This window comes from Tuber melanosporum (genome assembly GCF_000151645.1).
Source record: "Tuber melanosporum whole genome shotgun sequence assembly, scaffold_1, strain Mel28".
NCBI lineage: Eukaryota > Fungi > Ascomycota > Pezizomycetes > Pezizales > Tuberaceae > Tuber > Tuber melanosporum.
Window position 1 is genome coordinate 19,230 of NW_003298755.1, and position 19,630 is coordinate 38,859.

At 46.0% G+C, this 19,630-nt stretch overlaps 5 protein-coding genes; 3 read left to right on the forward strand and 2 right to left on the reverse strand.

The window, feature by feature from the left end:
• The first annotated feature begins 7,112 nt into the window (after positions 1–7,112).
• Positions 7,113–11,901, forward strand: GSTUM_00003807001 (uncharacterized protein). XM_002835020.2 has 10 exons: positions 7,113–7,217; positions 7,280–8,074; positions 8,302–8,349; positions 8,434–8,970; positions 9,021–9,276; positions 9,332–9,941; positions 9,993–10,461; positions 10,512–10,750; positions 10,806–11,116; positions 11,178–11,901. The coding sequence occupies exons 2-10, from the start codon at positions 7,871–7,873 to the stop codon at positions 11,720–11,722; spliced, it is 3,219 nt and encodes a 1,072-aa protein (XP_002835066.1). The 5' UTR covers positions 7,113–7,217; positions 7,280–7,870; the 3' UTR covers positions 11,723–11,901.
• A 630-nt stretch (positions 11,902–12,531) lies between these two features.
• On the reverse strand, positions 12,532–14,286 carry GSTUM_00003808001 (uncharacterized protein; the record flags this gene model as incomplete). XM_002835021.2 has 2 exons in its annotated part: positions 13,780–14,286; positions 12,532–13,701 (listed from the first exon to the last, which is right to left on the reverse strand). Exons 1-2 carry the CDS (start codon positions 14,221–14,223, stop codon positions 12,532–12,534), a joined length of 1,614 nt encoding a protein of 537 aa, XP_002835067.1. The 5' UTR covers positions 14,224–14,286.
• Positions 14,287–14,453: 167 nt separating this feature from the next.
• On the forward strand, positions 14,454–15,657 carry GSTUM_00003809001 (uncharacterized protein). XM_002835022.2 has 4 exons: positions 14,454–14,568; positions 14,693–14,944; positions 15,013–15,260; positions 15,327–15,657. The coding sequence occupies exons 1-4, from the start codon at positions 14,528–14,530 to the stop codon at positions 15,569–15,571; spliced, it is 786 nt and encodes a 261-aa protein (XP_002835068.1). The 5' UTR covers positions 14,454–14,527; the 3' UTR covers positions 15,572–15,657.
• A 131-nt stretch (positions 15,658–15,788) lies between these two features.
• Positions 15,789–16,863, reverse strand: GSTUM_00003810001 (uncharacterized protein). XM_002835023.2 has 3 exons: positions 16,779–16,863; positions 16,073–16,716; positions 15,789–16,046 (listed from the first exon to the last, which is right to left on the reverse strand). The coding sequence occupies exons 1-3, from the start codon at positions 16,820–16,822 to the stop codon at positions 15,970–15,972; spliced, it is 765 nt and encodes a 254-aa protein (XP_002835069.1). The 5' UTR covers positions 16,823–16,863; the 3' UTR covers positions 15,789–15,969.
• A 482-nt stretch (positions 16,864–17,345) lies between these two features.
• GSTUM_00003811001 (uncharacterized protein) lies at positions 17,346–19,476 on the forward strand. XM_002835024.2 has 6 exons: positions 17,346–17,563; positions 17,642–17,767; positions 17,840–17,917; positions 17,987–18,672; positions 18,730–19,069; positions 19,132–19,476. The coding sequence occupies exons 1-6, from the start codon at positions 17,399–17,401 to the stop codon at positions 19,177–19,179; spliced, it is 1,443 nt and encodes a 480-aa protein (XP_002835070.1). The 5' UTR covers positions 17,346–17,398; the 3' UTR covers positions 19,180–19,476.
• The last annotated feature ends 154 nt before the right edge of the window (positions 19,477–19,630 follow it).

Below are 19,630 nucleotides of genomic sequence, written 5' to 3' on the forward strand. Positions count from 1 at the left end.
TTGGATGGGCCAAGGGAACAGAAAGAAAAAGTGTCATAATAATATTATTATCATACAAATATTATATTTCATAAACCCTGTTCATCAACGAAAAGTCAGAGTTAGGGTAAGGGATTTTTGCCAGAGAATGTGGATAACTAACTATTTCTAAAAGTGAATTTGTTTTTTTTTTATACTTTTTTCCTTTCCCAATTTTCCCGCCTCCTCGCGTATGATATGATAAGTTAGTCTAGGTCTCACCGGTGGTTCAGATCTAGGATGTGTACAGTACTTGCACTGTACTACCGGTACTATTCTAGCAGGTTCAGTGCAGTACGAATGGTGTGAGATCTCCTAATAATTACGGATTTTGAATACCGGTATTCGCTGCGTGTGAAGAACCCCTTTTTTATGATATCATAGGTTAATAAAATTTTCATCGCTAGTGGTTAGTGACTATTCCTTCTTCTGTGCAAGTCAGCAATGTGATTTACCACCACCCTCCGAACCGCCAAAATATCCCGAGTACCAGTGCCAATAACACTGCAGTTCGTTTTCCCGGTTCGTGGTTCACGAACTATAAACCGCTTCTTCGAACTGCGGCGAACCGGCGGTGAGACCCCATACCGTAGACGTGCTGCCGTCTGCAAAGTTTTGTCTGGGACTGCGCGCAGCCACTCGTACTGTACATTCTAAGTATAAGTAATCTGCAGGAATCTTGGCACTGTTATTACCTTGGAGGCCGGCGGCGGCGGGTGGTAATCAGTAAGTAAGTTACGGCACAGCACCGTAGCACACACCTTCGAATTTGGATTCCCCTTCGCCTGAATGCATGGAAAATGCGAGAGGGACTGTGGCGGCTGAAAAGGAGGTTCAGGAGTCCAGGGCCATGGCAAATCAGTGTCATAGATCAAGACAAAAGTGCGTGGTCTGCATACCGGTATTGGAGGCGTGGAGTGGGTCTTTACCATGTATTTAAGCCCGGTGGTTTCTACTGTATTCGAGCACTCGTACAGTTGTAACTAAACGGGGGGATCAAAATTAGATTGGCCACACTATTAGGGGGTTTCACACCGATGGTTCAGATCCAGTACCGTATTAGGGAGGTTTTGTTACGATGGTCGTAACTTCAACAGTGCTTAATCTTGGCAATGTTGTGTGTGGCAACGCATGAGATTTTTGTCTGTCATTTTGCTAAGGAGAGTTAACTGCGCAGAAGTACTAGTAGTCCATATGTTGACATCATCATTATCAACAACAAAATAATTTCTAAGAATCATTCAACTTATTCAACTATCGTCCTATCCCTTGATGGATTACCATGAACCAGTTGTCCAAAAACATGTTTTATTTTTTCTAATTGTTATCATTGCCTATCTAAATCATATTAGGCAATTACGACTATGTTTACATGAGGAATCTGAAACTAGGAGCCAGTGATTCTCAGTCTGACAAAATCTGATCAACTATGAACAAACACTTTTCCTCTTAAATACTTGTGGATGGGATAATGTGGATTTTCAAGAGTACCTTCAGTAAGTATATCAGAGCTTATCACATTGAGAAATAAATAGTTCAATGGTTTTTAATGTAAATTAGGTTTTCAAAAGAAGATATAAAGCGGATACTACCATGCCTTCAACTAGAGTGTATATGATGGCGATATGGCTTCCACCTGCTATTGGAGGAGGCTTTTTGCATCCTGCTTTACTGGTTATCTTACCCACACCGCTTGAAAGATTATCTCACGATATTTGGATGTTCAAGAACCAGGTTGTCCGTAGTTTTTAATGACACTGTCATGTATCTTGTTCGACGATATACTCAAACATTGGTATGGGATAAAAGTAGACTTAAGCTTGCTACTTTACAAGGATATGCAGAGGTGGTAGAAAGGAGTAGTAGGTTAAGTGGAATATGGGTATTCATGGATGGAACTATGAGATCCTTTTGTCACCCTGGAGAGGATCAGAAAAGCTTCTACTCAGGTTATAAAAAAATGCATACATTTAAGTTTCAAAGTATCATTATACCGGATGGTTTACTTTCCTCTTTGGTTGGCCCCTTTGCTGGTCTGATAGGAGACTGGGTACTTTGGGAATCCTCAGATTTGGTGGAGATCTTGCAGGATTTATTTCAAGGAGGAGATATATCGGAGGAGAAAAGGTTGTATGTATATGGAGTTTCTGCATATTCACCTAGATTTGGAGTAATGGAATCCTTTTTAGAGCAAGTTAATCGACCTTTAACAGTTCAAGAAGAGGCTGCAAATATTGTTATATCAGGTTAGAGAATAGTTGTTGAGTGGGGATTTGGTAGAGTTGTAAATTATTGGGCATTGAATTCTTTTCACTCTGGTCTGAAAGCGGGTTTATCACCAATTGCTAGTTACTATACGATAGCTGCATTACTGAGTAACATTCTTTTATGTATTTCTAGTGGAAATCAAGTTTCAGAAAAGTTTAGTTTATCACCTCCAATAGTGGAAGATTATTTGTTTTTAGCAGATATACAAGTGAGGGAAGACTGATAGGAGAAGAAAGAAAAAAATCTTCCTGTTTTTGTTAAAGTATTTTCAAAATTCCTATAGTATTCTCCTTAACCTATTTCAAAGATACTTCAGTATTTTTCATACGAGTTTCCAGTCCATGAAAACATAACTCTATTGCTTCAAGTTCTAAAAGATTTGAAGTGGATACAGGAATTCCTGAGGTACTCTGAACCGGACCAGCATTGCTTACAACTGGTACAAGAGCATTCACAATATGCTCAAACATGGAGGTTAAATGTCCACTTTCCTCTGCCAGACTCATATCCAAAAATTTACCCTGCTCTTTGATTTTCTTTCTTTTGTCTCTTATGCTCTCCACCTTTTCCTCCTTTGCCGCAGTCTTCGACAGACTTTGAGAACCAGTAACCTTCTCTTTACCCTTCTCCTCCTTTCTTCCTAATCCCTCTCTTTTTTCTCCTCCAGCCACTTCCTCCTCTTCAGCCTCTTCCTCTTCCTCCTAGTAATGTGTATGGAGTGCTGCTACTACGGCTTGGTAATTTCATTTACCACTCATTATTGTAAGTAATCTTTGTCAGTATGTCTTAGCAGCGGTATTATTGGCTGTCTTTTTTGCTTTTGACTTCTTACTTGTAGTCGTATTTCCACGACCATCACCACTCTGCCTTGTATTTTACTATTTATTTATTATTGTTAGTAATTTATAGTAGAGAGAATTAGATAGAAAAATAAAAGAGTAATAACATGAGCGAAGAATGTTGTTTATAGACTTACTCTATCAATGCGTAGCTTCTACTGAGCCATCGTTTGCTCATATTCTCCATCTGCCTGTACCTTACCACTTTCTCTCACTTCTTTATCCATCTTGACATAGGATTCCATCAGCATTTGTGCCATCGTACTGTGTAGATTACTCACTGGTCACCCAATTGCCTAGGTAAATAATTCCTGCATTGTGAGCCAAAAACATTCCTGATTTCCACCGAGTGAAAATTCCCTACCATGCAGAACACATAGCCAAGCCAGGAGCAGCTTTTCTTTAGCAATGTATCGGTTTCACGTAGTACTTGCTTGTGCCGTACGAATAACCTCAAGGTCAGGAGGATTATAAGTGGATCCCACTGCTTGAATTACTGACATTCTGGTTGTGGCTTTGAAGGTGTGGCAGGAGTTTCAAAAGAGATAAAGATGGGAAGATGGAAAGTGGGGTTCCTTGGTTCTTTTTTTGTTAACAGATTGGTAAACAAAGTAATCTGATGACAGTCTTATTTAAGCACTGTTCTTAAGACTGTGCAAAGTTGAGCCACTGAGCACTTGTACATATTAGGAAAGGTTAGTGTCGTTGCTCTGATAATAAGCTCAGTTCAAGTTACAACCATTGTAATAAAACCTCCCTATTAACTTGCTAAATCCATCATCGGGAATCAGACAATTATAGGGCTTGGCACTTGTGCAAGAGAGTAGATGAGATTAAGCCAAGATATTGAGTGACTAGTGGTGATCCAGAAATGAATTTACGCGCACAAGCAGTATCAAGATGAGACTACACTCATATTTCCACGAACACATCATAGCTAGCAGTCATAATTGATTCCTCAACACTCAATAGACTATCGTGAGTCAGGAAAAAGAAGTTAGAGGGATATCAGAGATCTAAATCAAATCCTGTAAAGTGAGTCAAATGGGAGGAAAGTAGTGTAATAGCCGGCTATAAACTAGAAGGCTTGCAGAGAAGGGGAAAAAAAAGTTATGATATTGAAGATATCAGAAAGGCCTTCAGTACAAATTACTAAGCGGTACAGGCCAAAACTGAAAACCCAGAAAGAATGCCAACTTACCAAATACAATTTGAAGCCTATTTGATACCCAAAAAGAAGCTATAGTCAAAGTCAGAATCTCAGTGTCCTTGTCTTTCTTGAAAACCATCGGATCCCAATCTCTCAACCTGCGATTGAAGAGATAAGATATCCGCCTCTAATCCAGCAAGAAGCGTCTTATGTTTATCAAATTCCTTGAAGGACAATTAGTAACTGGGTGCAGATGAAGGAGAGGATAGAAAAAATAGGAAAATGCTCAGTGGTGAAGAAGAAGGAAGGGTTAGGATATAGCCAGAGGGTATTCTGGCAGGAGCTTGAGAATAAATTATATGAAGACTTTTTGGAGAGAAGAAAGACAGGATGAACAGTCAGGCAAGGATGGTTTCGAATACAATCACAGATACAATTATATGCTCTGTACTTGAATGTGAATCCAACAATCTTTTACTTCAGTAATAGTTAGTTTCAGGAGTTCCTAGCTCAGCATAAGATCAGTCTTCGAAGTATCACCAAAAAAGCGCAACAGGTTCCTGATGGCTATAAGCTACTAGTTATAAACTAGTTACGGTTTAATCGACGCAACTTGCAATTCCAGGCACACGACTTTTGGGAAATCGCAATCGCACATCCCATCAGCTGATATGAGCCTACCAACATCTGCAACCAAGACGAAATGCCTATTCCTTTCAAATATCTTGAAGGAAAGACTTACAATTTGGCTGGGGAGAAGACAATTTGGGTTAAGAAGTCGAAGTCAGGTTGGAATAAGCGACAAGCAAGTTTAGTTCTCTGCATTTTTGCAGATGGCATTCCTCATATCCTACCTATGGTTATCTGCCATGGGAAAGATCTCCGGCTAGGGAGGGAGAGAGAAAAATATGACTCCCATTATGCCGAATGGCTTGCTCTGCAACCAGACCTTCCTCCAAAAAGTCCTGGTTATCCAAGCCTTACTCCTCCATAAGACAAAAGGTATATAATGTAATACATCCATATAGCCAGATGTGTACGAACTTGAGATCGACTGCGGTGTGAATTCTGGTACGAAGTTCCTATAGAGACTGAAAGCAACCTTTGAGTAATCCAATTGTATGCTCACTAGCAACCTAGATATGTGAAAGTTGGTAATTGAAAGATCAATTCTCAGCAATATCCTTATCTGGCTTTTTGTAAGGAATCACGAGCCACTCCTGCATTGGATAACCAGCATCACCCCAAGCCCAACAGCCTTCTCCTAATAAAGAACTATGTTCCTTATAGAGACGTGTTTCTTTCCAACAGTAAGAATCTGCACGGCTTCCAACAAATCCAACTGCATAATCTATTATCCTTCTGTCTGGTGTATTCACGGTTTGTATGTTAAGTGAATAGTTTGACTTTCGATCAAAGAAAGACTCCCCATAGTAAGCAGTCTTTATATATAGTGGAATCAATGATGGTCCATCCATTTCTCCACTCCGGAATTGCAATTTCCTCAATTCTCTCTTTGTATAAACTCTTTTCCTCCTCAGTTGGCCAAGAAATATACTTTTCCTGGAGCCCACATGATAGAATAGCATATAATATTCTCTTGGTACAAAGCACTACAGTGCCTTCTCATATTCCAGCCCACAATCCTACCTGTCTGATCGACGCACCATTACCGTACGCTCCAAAACGATAGACAGCAATCAACAGCTGACGCTCAACACTAATTTGCTGTTCATGATTGGATGATTGGTTGGTAAAAATCGGAGAGGAAGAAATAATAGATACAAGTTTGTTGAAGGTCCTGGGAAACATGCGGGCAAATGTACGAAAGCGACGAGCAAGCTTAGGCCTATTGGAGTCTCGGTAAACATTCAGGCAAAGGTCAATTTCTCCGGTAATCTTTGGAATAAGGCTTCGTGTTTGCAAATAGCGTCGTGATAAAATCTTCTCCAACAATAAAAGAAGAATATGAGAATTTCGAACTCGTGGCGTAAGATCAGGTCAATATTGTTCAATAACTCGAAAAAGCACTACTATGATAAGTAGCTCTTTGACAATTCGTTCACGATAGGATGTGGAAGGCATTTTCAATTGCTCAACTTATGTCAAGAATAGATCCTAGTTTTCTTATTAAATGATCTGTGCCTTTATTCGTCATGAGGAAATTATCCTACACTAGAAAAATTTTCATCACTAGTAACTAGCGACCATTCCTCTTTCTTTGCAAGCCAAGAGTGTTCTGCCACCTCTGAACCACCAAACCATCCCGAGTACCACCACCAGAGCTGGTACAAGGGTAGGAACCTATTAACCGTAACAGACAAGGATGTATTTGGCTGGTTAACCGCAAATAACTGATCCAAAACTTCTTGCCAGACCTTGTACTAGTACCGCAGTTCATTTTTCTAGTTCATGGTTCATGAACCAAGAACTGCGTTGTTGAACCGTGGTGAACCATCGGTGTGAAACCCCCTATTATGATGATACCGATGCGATGCCAGACGGTAGTCTGCGCAGTTCAGGTCTCTGTGAGTCTACTCGAGTGCTGTAGTCTACGCGAGCATCCACGCACAGCAACCACCGGTACTGTGCAAGCACTGTACTGGTTCTGTACTGTACTGTACCATATTCTTGAGGATTATTAGTAATTTCCATGACTGTTTCTGAAGTGCAGAAAAAAGATGCACATCGGTCATGCATACTCTGCACCTGCGAGAAGACCAGCTGAATGCATGATGGTCAAACAATACCAAATAGACTACTGCTTGCGCGGTACAATACAGTACCACAGCAACACACACTGTAATCTATCTGTTCTCCTTCATACAGCTTGATCGCCCAAACCATCATAGTTCGATATTCACGGTTTTGCCACCACCATAGAGAGTGCGATAGCAGGACTTCAAAACATTAGGAGTCAACGACATTTACTGCACAGGAAGGTACAATACTCGGGTACTTGGTACCGGCACAGCATTGGTTCGTTGTTGGCTAACTTAGCTAGATCTTTGCCCCTCCCCCACGCCCAACACAGTCAAGCACGGTAAACCCCCCCCCCTGTTTGAGTGATTCATTCCCCGATATTATTGTATTCAACTGAGTGGCTAACCTTTCGATTCTTAATTCACCCTCGCTCATCCCCTCATCCCCTCTCAACAATCCATTCCTGATCCTTTTTTCTCTTTTTTGGACGAGCACGGTACCTTGCTGTACTCGAGCACCCCTACCCTAGAGCACCTCAGTGGCAGCTTCAAACCCGGCTCATCCTCACCCAAACCTTATCCTGGCCTTAGGAGCGCTCAAGATATCCCTCCAACGAGGCCGGCTTTCGAAAGAAGCCACAACCTTGCATGCGTCATTCCTAAAACCTTATCGCGATTATCGGCCCTTCCTACCGTCATCCTCCCACAGCACTCGTACCCGAAGGCTCGCGCCCTTCAGCCTCATCCCACCACCCAGGGCCAGTCTCGGAGCCTTATATAACTCCCGATTCCCCCCACCAGTGTCCTCCATTTCCGCATCGTCTTTCCCCGGATCCTCCCCGTCCATTCCCCATCTTCCTCGCCAAGATCCCACCCCTCAAACGCCTTCAGACATGAAGGAATTGCCCATTCGTTCCGGCGGTGCAACCGTTCTCGCTGACAAGCTCGAACAACCAGACCTCGACAACCGATCTTACAGAGTGATTCAACTTTCGAATAAACTTGAGGCTTTGATTGCGCATGATCCGGACACGGATAAGGCCAGTGCTGCTTTGGATGTGCACGTGGGAAATTTCTCGGATAGGGATGACTTGCCGGTAAATTCACCCCCACCTCTCCCTATTAATTGTTGACTTACGCCCCGCTACCGTGCCCTTTTGGGTGCCCTCCTCTATGCAGCTCTCCCCACCCACCCCAGGCCTGGTGGGTACCGGCAGGAGGTGGTGGGTGAGCATGAAGGAAAGCTAAAGCTGGACCCCAAGATCGGTTTCCTCGATGGAGATTGATGGAAATAGCGTTCTAATGTTTGTGTTGATTACAACAGGGTCAGGCACATGCCGTAGAGCATCTCTTGTTTATGGGAACTGAGAAGGTATACCGGATATTGGCCGGGGTCCCTAATGCTCAGTTACATTTCCCTATTCAGCTAACGATTTGTGTCACTTGTTCCCGCTAGTATCCCAAAGAGAATGAATACTCACGTTATCTCTCTGAGAATTCTGGTCAATCCAATGCATACACGGCTTCAACCTCTACCAACTTCTATTTTGAAGTGGGCCACCAGGCATTGTACGGTGCTCTGGATCGCTTCGCACAATTCTTCATCTGCCCGCTCTTTCTCGCGGAGACTTTGGATCGCGAGCTCCGAGCTGTGGATTCGGAAAACAAAAAGAATCTTCAAAATGATATCTGGAGGATCCACCAGCTTTCAAAGTCCTTGTCTAACCCTAGCCATCCTTACTGCCATTTCTCCACCGGAAACTTGGAGACTTTGAAAGAAGAGCCCGCTAAGAGGGGCGTAAACGTCCGGGATGAGTTTTTGAAGTTTCATGACAAGTATTATTCCGCCAACCTCATGAAGCTTGTAGTCCTAGGCCGTGAAGACCTGGATACCTTGGAGAAGTGGGTTATCGAACTCTTTGAAGGTGTCAAGAATAAATGCCTACCTGACCCGAGATTTGAAGGCCAGCCATTTACCGATAAGGAACTCTTGGTTTGTTCCCTTACGGTTGCCACCTTACATCATGTTGACCCGTAGCACAGACGCAAATATTTGCAAAGCCAGTTATGGATACTAGGTCATTGGATATTACCTTCACATACCCAGATGAAGAAAAACTTTTCGAGTATAAACCTTCGCGCTATTGCTCCCACCTTATTGGGCATGAAGGTCCTGGGTCCATATTAGCCCTCCTCAAAAAGAAAGGCTGGGTAGACTCCCTGGCCGCTGGCCCGGAGCCCACTTGCGATGATGTCTCGTTTTTTAAGATTTCCACAAAGCTGACAGAGGATGGGCTTGGTAAGCGCCAAATTTGCTCTTTGCCACGGATATCCTCAGCTAATGCTTCACGAAGAAAATTATGAGGAAGTAATGAAGATTATCTTCGAATACATTCACCTCATCCGTAGCACACCCCCACAGGAATGGATTATGAGGGAGATGCAAGCTGTTGCAGCCGTAGACTTCAAATTCCGTCAGAAGAGCCTGGCATCCAAGTTCACTTCCCGCTTTTCATCTATCATGCAAAAGCCACTTCCTAGGGAATGGCTACTCTCCGGTACTGCTCTTATCCGGGGATTTGACGCTTCCCTCATTTCAAAGTCCCTGGAGTACCTTAACCCAAATAATTTTAGATGCACAGTTGTCGCCAGAGAATGCCCTAGGGGTGATTGGGAAGCGAAAGAGCGATGGTACGGGACGGAATACCGTGTTGAAAAGATCCCCGAGAAGCTCCTCTTAGAAATACGAGAAATATTTGATAATTCTAGAGAAATATCCGGGGAGCTTCATCTTCCGCAAAAGAATGAATTTATTCCCACCAATTTTGAGGTCCAGCGTAAAGAGGTTCAGACGCCGCAGAAGGTCCCCGTTGTGATCAGGAATACAGAAATATCCAGGATATGGTACAAGAAGGATGACACCTTCTGGGTCCCGAAGGCAAACCTCAACTGCACACTCAGAAAGTTCGTATCGCTCTACCCTCACCAAAAGTATGATTGCTAACTAAACAATAGCCCTTTGGCATATTCCACTCCCGGAAATACTGTGCGTACAGCCCTCTACTGTCGACTTGTAAAAGACGCCCTTAATGAGTATGCCTATGATGCGGAAATCGCTGGTCTGGATTACAATTTATGGGGGCATTCTCTCGGTCTGGACGTCGAAATTTCCGGATACAATGACAAAATGCCATTACTATTGGAAAAGCTACTTTTGAAGATGCGTGATCTGGAGATAGCTCCCGATCGCTTCAAGGTGATCAAGGATAGGATGGCGAGGGAGCACCGCAATTGGGACTTCACTCTGCCATACAATCAAGTTGGAGAATTTGCAAGGTACTTGCTTTCCCCGCATATGTGGCTGAACGATGATATTCGTGATGAATTGAGCAACACTACCTTGGAAGATGTGAAGAGCTTCTTCCCACAAATAGTGAAGCAATTTCACCTCGAAGCGTTAGCCCACGGAAACCTTTACAGAGAGGTTTGTGTCGTTCGCATTCGTACCGCAGAGGGTTTCTGATTTTAAGATAGGATGCCTTGCGACTCACTTCTTTGGTCGAAACGATCCTCAGACCTCGTGTCTTGCCTCACAGCCAATTCACAGTCAGGCGATCTCTGATAATGCCGGCCGGTGGTAAATTCATTTATCCTCGCCCGCTAAGGGATGAGGAAAACATCAATCATTGCATTGAATTTAGTTTATACATTGGAGAACACACTGATAGGGCACTGAGGGCAAAGAGTATCTTGTTCTCTCAATTGACTGAAGAGTACGATCTTAACCTACGAAAATGTTATAATGTTACTTTGTTAACCCATTTCCAGACCAGCCTTCAATCAGTTAAGGACAAAGGAACAATTGGGATACGTTGTATTCTCTGGGGCCCGCATGAATTCTACTACCATCGTCTACCGATTTCTCATTCAATCCGAGCGCACTGGGCCTTACCTAGAGTCAAGAATCGATAAATTCCTCGCTGATTACAAGGACACTCTGGAGACAATGAGCGAAAAGGATTTCAGAGGGCACATCAACAGTCTTATTGTGAAGCGAACCGAGAGGTTGAAAAATCTCCATCAGGAGAGCAAGAGATTGTGGGGGTATATCGGCAGTGAGCTGTACGATTTCTCACAGAGTTAGTAATTCTACGCTTTAGCAATTGCGCCCCACACCTGCTAATTAGTTGCTCCCCACAGTCGATATTGAGGTGGACATAATCCACAACATCACAAAAGCTGAAATGTTGGATTTCTACAACAAATTCATCGACCCGGCATCCCCCACGCGAAGCAAGGCATCGGTCCATATGCATGCGGCTGCGGTTGCAAGGGCCCCTAAACCTGGCGATAAAGACACTATCGTTGGGGAGATATGCAAGTATATCTCAACCCATTCCGGTACCGAGACGGATCCAGCGGTGATCTCAAAGGCTCTCTCGGCCGTCGACTTCACCGAACCGAAGTCCGCAATGAGCGGATTTCTTCAATGTCTCACCCAGGACCTCAAAATATCACCCGAGACAGCGCAGTACATTGCCCAGGAGGGTGCCGCAATGCTGGCCACGCTCCTACCTAGCCTCGCGGGGGCTAACCCTCTACCGCGGGAGGATGAGGGGGAAATTGGCGACCAGGGCGAGGTCATCGAAGACATCTGTGCATTCAAGGCTAGACTACAATTGACGAAGGGGGCTATGCCGGTTAGGCCGTTGATAGAGTTTGAGGAGTCTTCTGTAAAGCTATAGACCCGAAAAATCCTTTTTGTGCTTGGAACGCCCAGGATCAAAAGGAATAGGGGAGATAAAGAGTTAGTTTACTCTAACTTTCGATTCCTGTTTTTTGTCCTTATTTAGTTTTTGTAACGGCACTCAGTAGGGCACGGGATGGAATGTGATGAAGTCTGAACGCTTTCATGAACGCGCAAGCAATATTTTTCCCACGAGTGAGTTTGACCTGCGCACGTTGCGGTCTCGGTGAGAGGGTCAAACTGACAATGCAGACCACGATACGTATGTATTGTATTATCTGTATAGTAGGCCGTGTGACCAGCTGTACTCTTATTCGTGCCCCGGGGACTTGTTCGCTTCCAGGCGGTGGGTAAGATGCCGGGGTTTGTTAAGCTACAGTTCTCGTTTCGAAGCGCCATACCCATCACGTGGGATCACTCGATTGACACATTTGACAGTGGTGTATCGCACTAATGCGTGATGTCCTCTTTGTTTGGCGGGCCGGGCTAGGTGGTGCGCGCACGAGTAGCGTGGCATGGCATGGCATGGCATGGCATGGCGCTATCGTAGTATGAGTACGGCATCGCAGCTGAGGAAGTGGCTGACTTATGATGCTTGGAGTGTAATTTAATACGTCACGCGCGCCCATCCTAGATTTAGTTGACAGTAAATTTATTCTGTGATGCTAAGGTACGAGTATTTGAGTACAATGCAAGTGCTTGGGAACCTGTACAAAATATGCTACGATAGTGGAATATAGCACATCCAGTCTCATTCACTTTTCCAAAAATAAAAAAAACAGGCAAAACTCCCTTGGCCATCCCACCCTACCTAACCCCAACAACCACCAAATTCCTCGGACTAATCCCATACTCAAACCCAGCTTCCACCCACGCCTCCTTCACCAAGCCCTTTTCCACCCCTTCCATGAGGTACACCCACCGATCGACAACAATCAGGCTCTCCGCGACGCCAGCGCAGAAGGCCATCAAGCTCCAAATAACGCTGATGTCCTTCTTCCTGCACGTAAACCTCTCTTCGTACTGGGCCACCTCTCCCGCGCTGACCTGCAGCCTCTGGGCCCAGCCAATTTTATCGATCGCCCCAGAGACGTAGTCGCCAAAGGACGAGTAGCACCTCTTCCTCAGCGAGCCGATAATCACTGGCTCAGCGCCGGTGACGAGCCCACGGTCGAAGAATATGCGCTGTAAGAGGGCGCGGAAGAAGTGTCTTGTGAAGAAGGCTTCGCTACTGGAGGGGGTCCAGTTGCTGGGCGCTTGGCAGGCCATCATTCGGGCTGTTATGTTTAGGCGGACCGCTGGGTTCGTGTGGGTGAATCTGTGGCTTAGGGGGAACCCGTCCGGGTCTGCCGCTGCGGAAGTCGCGGCTAGGCGTGGGTGCGGTGAGCGTAGAGGAGGTTTGTACGTTGCGCCGGATTTTTCAGTGAGAAGGTTGTAGCAGCAGCCGATTAGGGCGCAGGCTTTCACCGATGGGGTGGTGGCGAAGGAGATGAGGCCGTGGTGGAGGAGGTTCCCGCAGGAGTGGAGGGAGATTAGGAGGAGGGATTTGGGAGTTGGGGAGGGGATGAGGGTGGTTATTGGGGTGAGATCACTTCCAGAGATGCACTTTTGGATGTATTGTAGGGTGCCACTTTTTCCATCGTTGGTTGTAGTTGGCACTGTTTCTTCTGCGGCGGGGTCGTCATTTGGCACTCGGGATGTGGGCTCCCGGCTTTGCTGACTTTTTCGTCCCTTCCGCTCACGCCTCTCGGCGAGGCTATCGAAGCGGGTATCCATTTCTTTTGCCCCCTCGATATTTGCCGGTCGGGATTCTATGCCTACAACGTTATGTCCATACTTCTTCGCCAGCGTCCGACTTAGGTATGCCTGTCCGGAGCCAAAGTCCAAGATATGCGTGATGCCTTCCCCGCCGATAGGCTTGTCGCGAGCGTTGATGTTAGAGACCAAATCGTCGATGAACGCAGAGAAGTTCTCTACCTTTTTTTACCGGAAAGATTATACATGAGTACAGTACTATCCGATGGGTCAAGTTGCATATTTATGTGCGATTCGTACCTCGTGGATCTTCTTCGGCCGCATGCCAGCGTTCAACGCCCATTCCTCGCCGCTGTGGGATACCCCGGCTGATGTTTTGGCTTTCGCTAGGGCGGGCGGTCGGGTGAAATCTCGGTTGAGCGAGTGGATACGGACTTGTGTTATGAAGGTAACTAAGGTCTCTGGACATGTTTTTGGGAGTTGGTCTATTGGTGTGCGGAGTAGGTGGTCTAGCACCGAAGGTATTTCCTGCACCGAGAAGAATGATATCCAGTCTGCCGGTAGGATTTCATGGTAGAGGTCCACAGGCTTTGTGCCAGAGTCTCGAGTGAAGAAGTCGAGGATGTGTACACCACCGCAGAGGGTTTGGAAAAGCGGGTTAGAGGTGAAGGTTAATAGAGAGGTAATGTACTCCTCTGGAGAGGTAAATTGAGGGCTATATGGAAGGAGCGGGGTGGGTGGCATTCTGGTGACCTTGGGTTGTTCGTTTCTCCTGCTGCTCGTACATGTTATTTTCCTCCCGTAGCGATGATTTGTTTAAGGTGGGATTCATCTGTACGAGTATGGTAGTCTTTTCTACCGTAGTCAACACATATCATAACATCTGGTCTTGGCGCCAGGGCATGGCTTGGCACCTGCCCTACTCGAGTAAGCTCCTCGACGAGTCCCGAAGCCTCAACATTCCCTCTGCCCTTCGACACCAACACCGGCGATCAGGTCAACCCAACCAACGCCGAGAGCCCTACCTCCTTTCGCCATCACTTGAACCATGTCGACGATCACTAGTACGGCTCTCCAGAGCTCACAGGCGTATGTTTCTCCCTCCTTCTCCTCCCCTCAATCCACACCCTCCCATCCTGCTGCTCCCCACACGTCCCACGATGGAAAACCACAAAACTTACACTCAGGACGAGCGATTCGACCGATTTTTTAGCCCAATCCTGCCGGCTTCCTTCTCCGCCAACCAGCCAAAGACCATCCGTCTCTACCCGTTATCTAATTATACTTTTGGTACTAAGGAGAACCAACCGGAAGAAGACCCCTCTGTCCTTGCCCGTCTGCAACGCCTACAAGAACACTACGAGCAGTATGGTATGCGACGCACCTGTGAAGGTATCCTCGTTTGCCACGAGCACTGTCATCCGCACATCCTCATGCTTCAAATTGCCAATGCCTTCTTCAAGTTGTATGTTTACATTTCCACTTGGTCCCCGCTGCCATTCTTGCTGCTGACGGGGAGTATGTGATTATTAGGCCAGGCGATTACCTCCACCATCACGAGAGCGAGCTGGAAGGGTTTAAGTCTCGTCTGAACGAACGCCTTGCTCCGGTCGGCAGCCAATTTTCCGGCGAGGGTGTTAATGATGAATGGGAGATTGGTGATACTCTCGCCCAGTGGTGGAGGCCAAACTTTGAGACATTCATGTACCCTTTTATCCCGGCGCATGTCACCAGGCCCAAAGAGTGCAAGAAGCTATATTTTATCCAGCTTCCCAGAAGCAGTTCCGTCTCACCCTTCCATCTTTTAGAATACCTTGCTGACAATGCGATGATGCATGGGGTAATAGAAGTACTATCGGTTCCGAAAAACATGAAATTACTGGCTGTACCACTGTTCGAGTTGTACGATAATACCGCGCGTTACGGACCCCAGCTTTCTGCAATCCCCCACCTACTTAGCAGATACAACTTTGAGTTCGTTGATGAGAACGGAAAGGTTATTGCGGTCACCCCCGGTGGTGGTCCCGACGGGGAGCCGCAAACAAAGGTCCTTGCGGGGGGGGAGGAGAATGGGGATATCAAAACCGAATAGAATAAGTTAATTGGTGGGGTTCACTAGTGAGCAGATACAACTGTAGTCTCTAGTTTTTTTAACTCTTTGTCTCTGGGCCCTTTCAACGTGTATCGACTGGTTTTTTCCTTTTTCTTTCCTTTTTCTTTTACCTTGGTATTTCTTTTTCGATGAGATTGTGACTTGTATTTTTAATGAGGTAAAATGACAATCTATACGGGCTTACATGGCTTCTTATATCTTGGGCACCGCCCCAAGTGTTGTACATTTCTACTCAATCTAAACAAAAGTAATCTATTCATACATCCTGTTGCCATTATTGTTATTACTGATATGAGAAAACACCGTGAAAAAACTTTCTGCTCGCCACCGTGAAAACAATCCATTACGCCGTGCCAGTAATCCTAGGGAACACCTTATTACAAGATAACAACCAAGAAGAGAAGGAATATCAGAACCACAATGAGAATCGCGATGCAGCAACTGCTAGCAGTATCTATATCCAACGTCAGCTCCTAAAACCTCCATCCCGCTGGGGGAAGGGGAACAAGCCTTCATTCTTCCTTATAAAAGTGTTCAAATCCCTAACTCCCTTCTTAAGCTTATGCTCCACCCGATCCACATCCCCATCCAGCGCACCGAGCACTCCAGTCTGCTCCTCCAACTCCCTGTTCATAACATTCGCCTGCTCCCTCAGGTTGACCACGGTCCTCGAAACCCCCTCCAGCATCTCATCCTGGTCATGGATGATTTCCTGCTGATATTGCATCTCGTAGCCACTCCACCCACCACCCTCTTCATCTCCCCCGTCATCCATGACTCCCGTCGCTGTAGCTCCCGCATTCTGCCGCGAGGGCAAAGATGACGTGGCATTTATTTCTTCCCGCATATCGCCAACTTCGCCTTCTACCTCATCCACGAAACGTCGTCGGCGGACGACCTCTGGAATGTCCAGGCCGAATTTGTACGGGTCCGCTTCCATCTGTCGGACGGTTGCATGAAGGTCACTGAGGTCCGTGCTTATTTCATCTAGCAGCGTTCTGAGTTCTGTTTGTGCGGAGAGGAGTTCCGGAGAGGGGGGTGCTATCGGAGTATGGAGGAGGGTGCGGATGCGAAGGTAGCTGCTGAAGGAGGTTCGGGCGGATTCAAGGAGGTTGGCGAGTTCGCTGGGGGGTTATTAGCAATGCGGAAGGGGAAAAGGCTAGGTAACTAGGGAGAGAAGCGGTACTTTTGAAACTGTATGAAAGGGTCCGTATCTGCTGTTGAGGACATCATGGTGGTGGGCTAACACAGTAACTGGAGTTCTGGAGCTCGGAGCTTTTGAAACTGGTGATTGATTTGGGGATCTTGGTATCAGAGTTGACGTTTCAAGAGATTAAATTGATTAGATGGATGCGATTAGATTGTGGCCACTGTCCGAAAATAGGGATCCGCAAAATAATACTATCATTTAGATACCTCTTATCTCCCACGAGTACTCATATGACTTGAATTAATTTCCGCAAGATCCGGGCCACCAATGCCTCAGCAACTGTTTGAATTCTTAGATATTTTGGATATTTGATATATTTTTAACGTATTGAGCTAAATCATTGATAGATATTATATTGTAGCGGTTTTAGGACCTTCCTTCAACCTTCGAACCCTAAAGGACCAATCGGAACTTTTGTTGAAAATTTTACTAAGGACCCAAATATACCTCGGTCAGCGCACAATCCAGAACGTCAAAGTTCGACATCTCGCTGCTCATTCCATTCCCGCATTGAGACCCCGCCATCAAAATCTCCAAAAGCCTCCCCCTCCTTCCCCCCCACTACCACCAACAAACCCACCACTCCCCCAAACCCAATGGCGGCTGCACGACTTGCACGCAGTGCCCTCACCTCGTCGCTGCGTAGGAACGTTATCGTTCCTCGAAAGTTCCCCGGCATCACTAGGTCGCTGGCATCCCCGGCGCCTGTCCTTATACCCGGAGTTACCACACAATCAACTACTCTTTCGAATGGATTGACGGTGAGAAATAACCTTGAATCTGAAGAGGTTTTTTTGGGTGGAATGACTGATTTTTTTCCTCCTCCACCTTCTAATTAGATCGCTACGGAGCATTCGCCATATGCTCAGACTGCGACTGTCGGAGTTTTCATCGATGCTGGGAGCAGGGCGGAGACTGATAAGACCAACGGAACTGCGCATTTCTTGGAACATCTTGCTTTTAAAGTATGAGATTACATCCTGTGTTCGGTGATATCCATGGATGGACCGCTAAAGGGTTTTTTTCTCTTCCTGTAGGGAACCAAGAGCCGAACCCAGGGTCAGTTAGAACTCGAGATTGAGGACATGGGTGGCCACTTGAATGCCTACACCTCAGTACGTTTTTATCAACCCTGGTGCACCATCTCCCATATTTCAGTTCTTAACGAGTAGTTATCAATATAGCGCGAGAACACAGTCTACTACGCTAAATCCCTTAAGAATGATGTCGGGAGGTCGGTAGAGATCCTCGCCGACATTCTCCAGAATTCCAAACTGGATGAATCGGCCATCGAGCGTGAGCGCGATGTAATTCTCCGTGAGCAGGAGGAGGTCGACAAACAACTTGAGGAGGTCGTCTTCGATCACCTTCACGCCACGGCATTCCAAGGTCAACCACTCGGTCGCACCATCCTCGGTCCCAAGGAAAACATCTTGACGATAAGTAAGGGGGACTTGATCGACTACATCTCTACCAACTACAAGGCTGACCGTATGGTCCTTACCGGTGCCGGCGGAATCCCTCATGAAACTCTTGTCGCACTTGCCGAAAAGCACTTTTCCGGCGTCAAGCCGAGTGAGAACCCTGTGACCCCGGGATCTGCACGTGGTCCGAAGCCCGAATTCATCGGATCGGAAGTCCGCTTGAGAGATGATACTATTCCTACCGCTCATATTGCCATTGCCGTCGAGGGAGTCAGCTGGAAGGACCCTCACTACTTCACTGCGTTGGTTGCTCAAGCTATCATTGGTAATTGGGACAGAGCCATGAGTAATGCCCCATACTTGGGCAGCAAGCTTTCTTCCTTCGTGCATAAACACCAATTGGCCAATTCATTCATGAGCTTCAGCACTTCATACTCTGACACTGGGTGATTTCACTCCCCATTCATCCCATTCCACTATGAATCGCTAACTCGCACACACAGACTCTGGGGGATCTACCTAGTCACCGACAAAGTTACTAGAATCGATGATCTTGTACACTTTGCCCTTCGCGAGTGGTCCCGCCTCGCTCTAACTGTGACAGAGTCTGAAGTCGAGCGTGCGAAAGCCCAACTCAAGGGGTCGCTCCTTCTCTCTCTCGACGGTACCACCGCCATCGCCGAGGACATTGGCCGTCAGATCATCACCACCGGCCGGAGAATGAACCCTGCCGAGGTCGAGAGGGTTGTTGGTCAAATCACCGAACAGGACGTTATTGACTTTGCTCAGCGCAAGATTTGGGATCAGGATATTGCTATTAGTGCGTTGGGTAGTATTGAAGGGGTATGTCTTTTTTTTTCTTTCCTTTTTACATTGTGTTTACGCTTGCGCTAAATTTTGCCTAGCTGTTGGATTACCAACGCGTTCGCAACGATACTAGCCGCAACTTTTAAGCCGCTGGCGGGGGCGACGGGGGGGTTGGGTTGGTAGATAGAATAGAGGTTTGTGTAGGTGGGGGAAATGATGGATGACCCGTGAAATCACCTAACGAAAAAAGAAAAAAAAAAGCAGCTGGGGTTCATTCGCCGATGTACAATACACCTACCCTTCTATATCCCCAGAATTTCTTTTTTCTTCCTTCAGCATTTGGTTTTTCGTCATACTTCCCTTTCTTTCTCTTTCGCTCAAACAAAATGGAAGGACAAACGTAACTTTAAGGTGTGAAATCAAAAAAGATAAAAATCAAAAAAGTTGCGAAAAGTGATCATCCCAATCAGTCAATCAATCCATCCATCCATTCATTCATCCATTCATCCATTCGCTGATGCACAATGGAGTAAGTGCCGAGCGATTGGTAACAAATAGGCAATTCTATATTGGTCCAAGACATACAAATATAATATA